The sequence below is a fragment of the Danaus plexippus genome, chromosome 27, assembly GCF_018135715.1.
Source record: "Danaus plexippus chromosome 27, MEX_DaPlex, whole genome shotgun sequence".
NCBI lineage: Eukaryota > Metazoa > Arthropoda > Insecta > Lepidoptera > Nymphalidae > Danaus > Danaus plexippus.
In genome coordinates, this window is record NC_083555.1 from 150,896 (window position 1) to 164,242 (window position 13,347).

A 13,347-nucleotide genomic window follows, 5' to 3' on the forward strand; every position below is an offset into this window, starting at 1 on the left:
AACCACTAATCATTTAATGGGTTTACTGATGAGGTTAAATATCAAACGGAAAAAGCGACGTTAATCCCGGTCAGATTTATAACAAGGATATCATGGCAATTATATTAATATCGTTGAACTTATTAGGGTTCTGACAGAGAAAGACTTTTTAAAATATCGAAGAGATACACAAAAATAATGAATCCAACAACTATATATAAAGTATAATAACTTCATTCATTTAGCGTGATTTCTTAATAGTTTTATATGAAATATTAATTTAATAATATTTTTAATATTACCTAATCGATATTAGTCAATCGACTATCGACTGGTAATCGAGAACAGACCTTACGAATCACAATGCAAACTTATTTAGTTTGTTTATGGTACGAACATAACTCCTAAATGTAGGTCGAACGTGGAACAAGAAACGATAGAAGCGGCGTCTTCCTTACACTGAAGATTAATGAAGTTGTTAACTAATTTGACATTAACTTTGATAATTTTATATTAAAATTGAATTATTACTTAACAACGAAAATATTATCCCCTAAAAAATATCAATATATGGACTTTAACAATGTCAAATTCAAAAATTAATTTATTATGACTTAGTACACTAGTTTCTTTTTCTATCTCCTGATACCCGAATATCATATTATCAGGAAACGATACTATATAAGTTGAAGAGTTAGAGAAAACAGTTAAGCAGACTAAGAACGATAAAAATATATATAATATTTAGTATCGTATTAAATCCATAGTCAATTTTATAAGCGAGTGTGAGGTGACACGTGTTTATCACAATCATAAAGGAAAACAGTGAGAAAACCTGTTCACGAGAACGTACGTGACTTATAATTAAGATCGTATAGTCTGAATCAATATATTTTATGTCCTCGACAACTTGAACCCTACAATCATAGTTAATGACTTCAGGCAGAGATCAAGTTAACCGGTAGCGATAATTACTTACATATTTATAAATGACAAAACAAAGCCAACTCCACGTAAATTGTTAATAATAATGAGTGCTATTAACTAACATTTATTATGTGGCATTACACAATTATTATTGAATAGAATATAACTATTACAATCCAATTACCATGGAAACAGACAAGTTAATCGGAAATATAATAAGACTGAATGTTTCAAAAAGACACGTCCAGTTGTTAAGAGTCTTTGGAGTCATTCAAGATTCCGCTGTGACCCCGTGAGTCGGTTTTTCACTGTTATTACAAGTTTTTATGTGTTTATTTAGTCCCCTGTGTACTGAAGGAGCTATATTATATATATCTATATATATAGTTCTTTTTACGAAGAAAAGCTGAGTGTATGTTTATATCGTGTGTACTTAAATACAAAAATAAAATATCCATAGATTCAGATATAAAATTTTATTCTATTTATAAAATTATTATGAACGTCCTTAAGACTAATTCTGACTTTACAATAATTATTTTATAAAAAAATATCTTACATTAACTAAATCTGTGGTGATTAAGTATGTATAGAATATTACAATTAATATATTTTCATGCAAGCTTCATTTATTTTTATAATTCAGATATGCGTTACATTTGTACACATTTCTTTGGCATATGATAACAGTTTTCTATTTTTAAATGTAAACAATATGGCGTTCATTAAAAAAGGACGGAAAATCCACTTCACTTAATTATACATTAAATAATTTATTTAGACGGATTTTTACAAATATATTGATCTTATTATAATAGGCAATCCGAATTGGCGTAATAATTTTATAAAACTTTTACAAATATTGGCTCTTTTCTTAATTAGAGTTGGTCGCACCTCTATATACTTAGTTCTATACATATCATAACCTTACATTTCATTAAACTGCCTATTCGATGGCACCATTTCTATTTCGCAAAACTGATTTAAAAACACCTGTCAATAGTGACCTAGATAATATTTCGACACCATGAGTCCTCTAGAAGCTCTGAGGCCTTACGCAACTCAGTGACGAAACCTATCGACACGACATACCGATTAGCAGCCTTGAGAGGTAAAACATACGCAATGCCTGTTTTACTGAGGCATTCATTTAAAATTATACATTCAAATGGACATGTGTTTCATTAAAATATAGAAAAAATGAATTTAATGATTCACTACTATTTATAAAACCTGTACTCAAATTGAAGAGTAGATCTCAGTGTATTGTGTAAGCGAAGCTCGCTTTAAAGACGAGGTCGTTTTATTCTCATGGTCCCTCTTAACGCATGCTTAGCTTATGCAATCATACGTATAATAATTACAATATTGGTAGAGGACAGCGGGGTCGCGAGGAAGGGGGAGGAAGGGGTCAAATGCACAATTCTGTTGTAATGATTCAGGCGTGATTCATTCAGTTAAAGAGGAAATTAATTTATCCAAATGAATCTTTGACCTGCGGCGCTAATAAGTTCGTGAACTCCTTACCCATTCGGCTGACAGAACAAATACAGCTGAGAAAAATAACGCCTTAACTATGCCAAAATATACTAAGTTTATAAATACTGAACAATTATTAGAACAATCTACTAACCATTAACATAAAATAGATATAAACAAGATATATAATATATTACTATATTATGGAAGTAATATTAAATTATAATTATAAATCGGTAACGTGGAGTGAAAAACTAACTTAGAAATAAACATTCTAAATTTCTCAAAAGAAAACAAAGTTTATATCCAACAGCGTCGGCGCTGGAAAAACTTTCCTGCCAGAAAATTGTTCAGACTTCGTTTCGATTCGGAAATTCGATCTCGTGATGCAAAACAAGCCTTATAGTTTATGATATAAGAGCGCTTATCGCACAATCGGTGGTATTAAACTAAAGGAGTACTAGCACCGTGAATTGTGAATGAGTCGATATAAAATGCATCGCAAACAACAAAACTGATGACTTTATGTGGTTATATTACGTCGCTGTGATATTTATTAGCGCTGCAAAAAAATTAGTAATTCTAGTCCCTTTAACACTTTTTGCGACGGTTTATTTATAATCAATACGTAAATAATATATTGTGTTTGTTATTAATGTAATGGAAATAAAGCTTCTTTGCATTACAAAGTCCAGTAAATGGCATAGCTCATTACAAAATAGGCTCAAATCTATTCACACAGCACTAAACACAATAAAGTCAATAGAATCCCAAAACTGTTCAACCGCATCGACTCAAACACAATAGAAGCTACATGACTCGTACTATTAAAAAACTTTACCTGTATTAACACTCAGTTTCACCCTCTTTTCTCTCCGTGATGTAATGTTCCACCTCCCGCAATGAATTAAACAATCTCCACGCCATTATAACTCCCATTATCTCCACTAAGGAGATAAGCAATGAGGCACCGGCGACCGAGGAGCTTATTATCTTCGTATATACTGAAGCGACCTTGGCACATCCTAATCTTTCGTTGGCTTCCTTATCCGTAAAGTCACAGGTGGCTCTATAATAGCTATCCTGACAGCAGGTCAATGGTAAGTCGTTCCTCCAGCTTCTGTAATCACGAGCGTCGTTAGCGCCGCAGCATCTTAGCTTCCTTTCGATTCTTCCAAAAGCCTTGAATACGTCAGGGTTAGATTGGGAGTTGTAGTATCCATCGTATACGGTGTCCTTGATGAAGCGGTCAGTATCTTCACCGTCCACAAAGACGAAGATCAGAGTGGCCGCGATCACTTGTCCAAGAATAATAAGGATGAGGAAGAGTCCGTATATACCCAGGAGACCCCTGCTCTCCCTGTTAGTTCCGCACCAGCCACAAAAGGCCACCATCATAACAAATAACCCCAACAATATAAAGAGCCATGGCGCCACCTGGGGCCAGTACACCCTGTAGTCCAAAAGGTAATGGTTGCTATTTCTCAACGCGACGAATTCGGACAGCTGCACAAAGAACCAGATCCCCGTGGCCGCTGTTACCAAACCGAATATCGCGTACAACACATTCACCACATAAAGCACACCTTTGATAAGCTCTTCCTTCCCCATGATGGTCGTGTGTCGTGATCGAAGGTTGGCAGTGGAATGAGAAACGCTGCAAAGCCGCGACTACTTTTATAAACTCGTGCGCAACTTGTCCGGACCTCAAGAACAGCGACTTTACACCTCGCGATACGATAACAAATTGCATATTTAGTGAGAGGTGACTAACATAATTGAATCTAATTGCAGTCATTTGGTAATTGGATAGAATTTATGCCACATTTATTGTAACTGGGCCATGTATTATGATTCATTTTGAACCATTTTTGTATATTACGTGAATTAATAATACCAGATATTTATATATACATATGTTTATTTGTAACTTTTTTATTAAATAAATCAGACTGTAATATAAAAAATATACTTTCTTAATACAACAGGTACAAAGATATGATAATATAGATGGGCATAAATTTGGTCTCGTATAAGTTACACAGTTATTTCGAGAGAATCTTAATATAATAATAGAAATAAATAAAACCTCTTAAAACTATCAAAATCATTACATTACACGAGTTAATACTATTTATTACATCGGATATATTACAGGTGATTGTCGTGTCGTGTCCGTATCGTCACATATAAAAGATCGTATACGTGATTTAACTAACATCGGAAGGTCGAATGACATACTTTGTTTTGCATTACGATGTTCTTCTTACTTAACCATTTTTGTTTTTAGCCTCGAGAATTTTATTCAAAACAATCAAGTAAGATATTAAAATCGTAAGTGACATTTAATTGCAATATCATTACTAACAATAAACTAACAGGTTTCCGAAACAGATTAATAAAGTTACTCAATAATATTGTCATTACCGGTGCCATAATGGAGTAGACTTAACAATATCAAATTCAAAGAGACAGACTTCATTTTACAAGAGTTCTTAAAGCTGACAACCGTAACATGTGACGAATATTTTAAAGATAAATTATTGCTAGAGATATAATAAAAGGCTTCAAAATAATTAGAAGCATTCTGGTGAAAAGTCAGTCAAAAATATACAAAAAAAGAAATTATTAGGCCTTAATTGCCATTACAACTAAGACGTATCTTACAAATAATAACGGTACATAATGTAATTTAAATAATTACAATAAATTGTTCATTGTATGAACTCTAAAAGCATTTTTACATGTATCTAGTAATATTGTATCCTTACACTTTTATTATTAAAATGCTAAAAAGGAAAATAACAAAACTGTGAGTATCCAGTGCGACCTAGTTCAACATATCGGTTAATTTTCTATGCTTACGACCTCAAAAGATAAAGTTAACTAAACTAAAAACATATAAACCTAACACACACTATAAAATCCCACTCATTATCTGAAACCTAACTTGGAATGATTTAAGAATTTAAAGCGCAAATTTGTTACAACTATATACATCGGGTAAAAATAAGTCTGTTGCTTAACAAATGTTCTTAGGGAGATCCAAACATGTCTTATAATTAAACCGAATTACATCACTTCAACCATTAATATTGACACAAGATGCTTAAGACGCATGAATATTAATACATTGTCATATCGGTGAAGCGAATCGCCAAGCACAAAATATAACTTGTTTTGTTTAAAAAACGCCGCGATTATAACGCAGCGGTTCGTTTGACCAATATGTACCTTTATAACCCTAACCATTTTTACATAATCTAACGCCTATAGGTTACATAAGTATTTGGTTTTAGTTCAAAAGTAGAAAACTTGTTTCACTACATCAGTTCGCCTCTTAAATGCCACTAGAAACTAAAATGTTACGTATGAATACTTCCTCTTAACCCACTTCTGTTACTCTTTACACAAAGATGTACAAATGGGCCCTCCGCAACTACGTATACCGAAACCGATTAACATTTTCCATCATATATTTATACAAAACAAATAGAATAGACACTTGTTTTATCTATTATTCAGATCTTGGTTTAACTCAAAGTTATTAAATAACTTATAGCAGAACCTTCTTACTTTCTGACTCGTGAACTGGTGGGGGTCGTGTTTTTTTCTCCAGTGCCTTTGACAAAGAAATAGCGCACACAATACCCATTATGGCAATAAATGCGGTAAAAATAGACGCTCCCGATAGGACCTTGATCGCAATTCTGGCGTACTGAGCTGCGACCGTTGAACATCCGTGTCTTTCATTGGCCAACTTGTTAGTGAACTCACAGTCGATGGCGTAGGGCTCCAACCAGCCGTGATAGTACACGTCGCAGCAGGATACGGGGAATTCATTCTTCCAATTCTTATAATCCCTGGGGCTGTCGGCTCCACAACAATGTAACTTCCTCTCGATAATTCCGAAGGCATCAGCGACCTCGTTATCATTCTTCGTTTGGAAATACACATCCCATACGGTGTCCTTGACGAAATCATCAGTAGATTTGCTATCCGCGAACACTAGCGCCACGACAGCGGCCGCGACGGCAAACAACACCACCAGCGACATGGCCACCGCGTACAGTGTCAACATACCGCGGTTTTTCCGACAGACACCGGCGAATCCGCATCCCGACACCATCAGAACAAAGAAACCAACGAAGAAAAACATCCACGGCACCGCTTGAGGCCAGTAGACCGAGTAATCCAGGAGATAATGATTGCTGTTGCGCAACCTGGTGAACTCGAACACCTGACAGAAGAACCATATCGAAGCAGCGGCGATCGCCAGCCCGAATACAGTGTAAACAGTGTTCAGAACGTACAAAACAACTTTAGGCACTTGAACCGACATCGTGTACGCGCGCTTGCTCCGACTGTCGACAATTAAATGGCGTGCCAGCGCTTACCGCTGTATAATATACGTTTGAAATGCGTCATCAATGATTCAGTTGGATTAATGCTTGATTTTTTTATTATCGGTCCTGTTTAAGGATGGAACCTTCGTCTGCATCGTTTTCTATGTTCTAAATGTGTTACGCTTAATAATTGTTAGCTTACTACATATACGATACATATGAAGGCGTTTAAAACAAAAGCAAATATAAATTATATGACAGCGTCAACAGTATTCCCTGTTGGGGAATAAATGAGGTGAAAATCTTTTAACTAAACATCATATTCAACTAACCGACATAGTGAAGGACGCTTACTTTTATGAACTAATTCTTTGACTGTAATAAATAGATTCCATGGTATATTATTTTTTCTCTAGTCTCTTTATTCTTTTAAGCATTTCACTATGAAATTGGATCACGAATGTAAAGTTAAGACTTTTATTTTTTTTTATATACTTACACAAATGTTATATTCGGAAACAATGTTTGGGAGCTACTTGAAATCGAGTACTTTTTTTAGGTAACGTATGAACGGTGGGTGAAAAGGAAGGAAAAAGAAAAAGGAAAATAAAATTATGAACCGCAATTTTACAATAATATATGTTTTATAAAATGAATTGTTTAGGTTAATGTTTATAAAAAATATTAAATAATCGATCATAATAACTGAAATCCTTTTTCTTCTGTTTTAAATAAACTGTTTGAAAAACAATTACATTTTGTGAATTACAATTACTTACAGCTAGATATAATCAACAGTCAGAAACAAATATGTATGTGTGTGTGTAATTTTATTTAAATATATATTTTTATGTGTGTGTGTGTGTGTGTGAGTATTTCTGTACACAAATACGTATATTATATTTCATTTAAATGTCATCATGTCTTATGATTTGTGCTATCATCAAAATGTTGTTAAAAATTAAATTAATGACAAGAACCTATTATGATTTGTAAGAAACTATTATATTCGTATTGTGAACTTTATTTAAGAAAATAAAATGATTATATGTTTTTAAAAAAAGAAAAATAAAAATTCAAATATTACAGAATGGAAAAAATCATTTATATTGAATAACACATAAACGTTGACTATTTTATTACCACAAATGAATCCCAAATTTATTTAATCTTTTAGCCCCAACTCACAAACTATCCACCGTTTATTACCGTTTATTACCGTTTTTATGTTCATTATTTAATAATAGATTTATAATGTCAAGAAATATTCTAAATGATTCACAACAGAAAAATGTCTTCTCAATAATTTGATGTTGTGAGAATATTTTTTAATTTGCTTTAGACTCTAACATCTCAGTCACATGTCATAACCAGAAGTAAATTACTAATACAGATACTATCGAATACGTAGAAAAACTGTTCGTGTCCTGCGAAATGTGACTCATGTTGGCCTCCAACATGAAGACAAGCAAATTTAAACGTTACCTTTATATAATTGCAACGCATATTCCTTCAGCACTATTACGATCTTGTTTACGAGATGAAATCATAGCAAATTAATCTTTATTTTATTAAGTTTGAGTTGTATTTTGTTTGTGACATGAATTACTATCAACCTGAATGGCCGTAGTGGCTCGGAGGAGTTTTTGTTTCGGGTCGTTTAAGTAAACAAGTGATACATAGGAAGATTTACATTGATGTATGGCTGTATGCGTCATATCATTTAATTATACGTATTGAAATTTGAAACAATTAAATATTAACTTCGTAATCAACGTCACTTTATCAATGTTGTAGAGGTTTCTATTCATTCGTCTCATCTCTAAGGAATCATTTCTTTGAGTCAAATAATAATCATTCATTTAAGGAACATACAATCAGACGCGTTGCTACATTACACTCTTAATTTATTTTGTATGAATGAAACGAAATGAGCACGGAGTGTGTGATGTTTTGTTTTGTTCTGTTAACAATCTCTACTTCAAGGTTGAATCCATTGAGAACGTTGCATTGCGATTGAAAAACATTGGCTATTTGTTTTATTAAAGAAATTCAGGAAGTTGTTTTTATAACCAGCAAAACATATCTAGCTATACATATATATACATATGTTATATTACTGTACATTAAAATATAATATATTTGATTATATACTAGCTCCATTGATATAAGAAAATATACTATTTTATTTAAATATTCAGATCGAATAACGATCCAAAATGGACTAGCTTGTATACAAATGAAGAATAAATTCAACCAAACAATAAAAGTTCCCTTTGAAATCTACAACCAAAAAGTAAGTTCTCGTCCGTTACTTTATGTTATCCCTTACATATACGAATATTATTAAATGTTATAAGACGGACCGCTTTGTAAATATTCCTATCTGTTTTATAACTTTATACTGGATTAGGATACCACTTCAAGTTCTGTATGTCTCTGATCAATCATGAATGTATCCTTGTAGTATAGGAAAGGCATCCCTTCACAGTGATCTAATCAATATTTCCCGGAACATTATTATAACCAAATGTTCAATATTGTTAAAAAAGGGTTTTTCCAGTCGCGTGCTTAATCTGATTGTATGGAAGGGTGGACCTCCCCTCGGTATTGGAACACGCGAGTGTCTTTAATAAAGCTCTCTTACCCTCTAATACATTATACATATTATTTTTCCTAAACTACTAATTTACGTTTATACTAACTATAAGTGCGTTCATTATTATTCTCAAGTCTAAAACCTATTTGAATACTGAGCTACCACTAGTTTACAGTCAAAATAGACGTTTATATTTACATTCTTAGATCTGAATTAGTGATCGTAGCAAAATAAATATATGAATGAAATACTGGGAACTATCTGTTTTTATTACGACGCAAGCCCGTAGCAAGAAGTCATCACTGAAAACTTGCTTAGACACACATCTGTATGTTTAGACCATTCCAAAGTCTGTTATTGTCTACATGTCTTAAAATATTTCTAACAGATAAAAAGAGAATTCAAAGTAAAATATCTATAAGTGTTTTAATATATATGAATGACTCATTGTAACTTCAATCAGTACAACCAGAGTTCACAAGGACTCCATCTGACTGTTGCATATTTTTTAGCTAACATGGTATTGCTATTTGTGACGAGTCCTTATCCTACGAGTCTTTGTAAGTACGGTTTTCACATATAAAAATGAATAATCCTCTATCAACATAGTTATAGTAATATACGACAATAGTTATAATATAGGTTTAAAAAAAAATTTTTTCAATAACATCAGACGAGTCAAACGACACTACCCTCACTTTTATTTCTATTATGTACACTGTTTTTCATATTTCTCTCGGATTTAACTACGTTAATATAGGTATTACACTTTTTCGTCGATTCTTTAAGATAAATGAAATTTGTTATAGATTATGTAAAGAAGATCGTTATCTTTTCGAACACAGAGCGGGCGTCATTAAATTCATATATTAATTGTATCGCAAAACTAAGTACAATTATCGTTTTGTCAAATCAGGATTTCTCTTGACGACTACCCTTTATGCAAATCCTTCCAATCACAATTCGTCAGTCATTAACACACACACACAAAGTTAGATACAACTCAGCTTTTAACTCAATTAAATAAAGGGTTCGCAATCATTATCATTAGTATGAGTTTGTGGTTAACGGTAACTGTCAAACTTTTCGAGTTCATTCATTACCACTGACGATATTCCGGTCAAGCGAAATACCTAAATGGTCTTGTATGAAACGAGTTTAAATTCAAATAAATTGACGTTTAAATTTTTAGGTGGCAGAACCTAGCTATGGACAAATTACTGCAGCTCGTACATGGGCTGGCTCGACCGGGAAAGTACCTTCCTCTCACAGAAGATCGACGTGAAGTCGTCTTCAAGGGTTGCGTTTCGTCCGATGAGTGAGAGAGCCGGTTGCTTTTTTCCCACACTTTTCCCTTTTCCCAACTTTTCCTCTCCCTCTTCCCTATATAAGAGTGGCAGTGAACCCGCAAAATTATTTTGTGGTTGTCCACGGGCGACGGTACTACCTCCATCAGGTAGGCCGTCTGCTCGTTTTCCGCCTTTATCATAAAAAAAAACAGTTTACATTATTTCAAGTGTTGCTTTAGATATAAATAGGAATCGTTCATTCATCCAAGTAGGCTTTATTACAAGTTTATTTGATGTCGAACATTATTATAGTACTTCTGGACAATAAAACTCACACTAAGGAAATCGGGGGTTGGTCTCGGGGGATTTATGTTACATTGATAGATCTCCGGACAACGTGCAGACAGACTCTACTTAGACTGATTCAATTATCTTAAACAATATTATGAATTACGAGCACAAGTTCAAATGTAAGTTGCGGCATCTTTATCATAATGAAAATAAATAGAAAGATAAATAATAAAGACAGTTATCATTTAAAATTATTTATAACTCTTAATAATGAAGACAGCTCACCGCGTTTTATATGTGTATATACCAGTATTATAATGATTGTAAAGCTCAATGGATCCAGTTCAAATCAGTGTACACTACTCTTTATAGATTGATAGTAAATACACAATGATAGTTTACTATAAACTGAAATCATATCATGTTGTTTTTGACGCAACACCTCATGTAGTTCCTTGTACTGTATTTGTTAATTTTTTTACATATTACTTGAGGAAACAATATATAGATAATTATTGCAACAATAGTGAGGATTGTTAGATCTAATGCTTTAGCGAGTATACATTGAAATAATCTAATGTCTTCAGATTACTACGCTTTATTTTATTATTTTAAAACTCCATACTCCACACGTTTCTATATATGCTGCAAAGTAACAGTGTGTAATTAATAGAGGCAGTCACTGTTATAATATGTTTACTGAATTATGTACCTACAATTTGGCAATTTTGGAAGATAGCCCTAGATTTACCTAGAATCAAGGATGCTAGGACATGTAAACCCACTTTGACAAAAGTTTTTAAATTTAAAATGAATAGTGTGAGTCGCTTGTGGTTTTTTTTCCTAATAGAAACATTTAAATAAAAAGATTATAAAATTATTACTTATTTATTAGGTTTATCATTATCACTTTTTGGAAAATAAAAATGACTCAATTATACATAAGATATTCAACTATAAATTTAATTTTCAGTGTACGTTTGTTTACAGGATACGTTTTAAAAGCAATCGTTCGCTGGACAGAAAATTTAAACAGCATATTTTTTTTTAACTCTGAAAAACACAAACCTCTCCGGATATTTGTACGTATTTGTGAAAATCGGTGTCGGTATAATTACTTTCGCTGCTTTTACAAACGCCTTTCCGAAGTCAGCTGTAGTGTTACATGTGACAGACGGGTGAAAAAAATTGAGGCTACGTAATAAAAATTTCATTGTACTAAAAACAGTCAGTATCTATCGCTATTTAAGAAGATACTGTTGATTAATATTAAATTATTGACAAATCATCCTTAAGTTGTAATAATAATAATATATATGACCAAATATCCTTCTTAAGGATAATGAGAGGGAATGCGTCGGTGTACAAGCGTGATAACGAAATGACGTCTGTTTATGTAGGTGTCCTTACATTATTAAAGTTACTCACTCCTAGATGAGGAAGAGTCAATATATAATATATACATACATTAAACTCATACTTATTAGATTTTACGATTTTATGTTCTTAAATTAGTGTCTAACATGCTCAAGCAACGTCCTAACAAGATAAACCGTAAAAAACCTTCGCTTTTAGTACTATTAAAAAATATTGTGCAAAAAGGTTTGTATCGATAACACTGTACTAAGAAAGTCAAGTCTGAGAATATCCGCACTAATAAATGTCGCTTCGACGTCCGTCTACACGTGTAGATTACAGAGCAGCGACATCCGACTGTAACGCTTGCCCTACTAATATATAAACATGAATGTCTGTGAGGATGTATGTATGTATGTTTGTTACTTTTTCAAGTAACATCCACACACTTCTTTTTTCAAAAAATGTCGCTTATTAGAAGAATTTACGTTCGTCGGTTTACTTTTCGCATTCATAATTATTCTTGCGGGAACATCACGTAGACGCTATATTTCGTTCATCAGACATCGCCAGTATGTATATGAATTCGATTTCCATAATGTAATTGTAAATGTATTCATACAAGTTAATATAATTTATAAAAGTACAGTTAGAATAATTTATATAAACTTTCAATCCCAATTTACACAGCGATCAGGAAGTCCCTAACCGTTACTCTGTGATCATTAATTAGCTAGTGTCGAAGGACAAACAAACATACATATATCCACAGCTACGGGACAGGTGCCGTTCAGTTACATTCGAACAATACAAGAGACTTAGTCACCCGTTTGATATGTCGACCGTGACTGACTTCACATACTGTCTTCATTACTGGATGTGTCAACACACACAGATAAGACTAGTCGACTTATTTACACTTTACGTGTGTCTTAGTTATATATCATTAAATTGATCTTTATATTTGTCCGTTAAACATTTAAATGACAGCACAAAAACTATTACTTCTAACGTTTTATGTGTATCTCTATAATCTCTTCTTAATTAAAATGTCAAATTGATTGAAGGAAGTAGAAGATGA

General features: G+C 32.9%; 2 protein-coding genes across 2 annotated transcripts; both read right to left on the reverse strand.

The window, feature by feature from the left end:
• Window positions 1-1,367: 1,367 nt before the first annotated feature.
• On the reverse strand, window positions 1,368-4,049 carry LOC116775634 (CD151 antigen-like). The gene has a single exon (XM_032668556.2). It carries the CDS (start codon window positions 3,994-3,996, stop codon window positions 3,232-3,234), a length of 765 nt encoding a protein of 254 aa, XP_032524447.1. The 5' UTR covers window positions 3,997-4,049; the 3' UTR covers window positions 1,368-3,231.
• A 239-nt stretch (window positions 4,050-4,288) lies between these two features.
• Window positions 4,289-6,773, reverse strand: LOC116775635 (23 kDa integral membrane protein-like). The gene has a single exon (XM_032668557.2). The coding sequence runs from the start codon at window positions 6,725-6,727 to the stop codon at window positions 5,942-5,944; it is 786 nt and encodes a 261-aa protein (XP_032524448.2). The 5' UTR covers window positions 6,728-6,773; the 3' UTR covers window positions 4,289-5,941.
• Between the last annotated feature and the right edge of the window lie 6,574 nt (window positions 6,774-13,347).

Bases quoted from the DNA above. Each gene is read 5' to 3' on its own strand.
- LOC116775634 (XM_032668556.2), bottom strand. From the start codon at position 3,996: ATGGGGAAGGAAGAGCTTATCAAAGGTGTGCTTTATGTGGTGAATGTG.
- LOC116775635 (XM_032668557.2), bottom strand. From the start codon at position 6,727: ATGTCGGTTCAAGTGCCTAAAGTTGTTTTGTACGTTCTGAACACTGTT.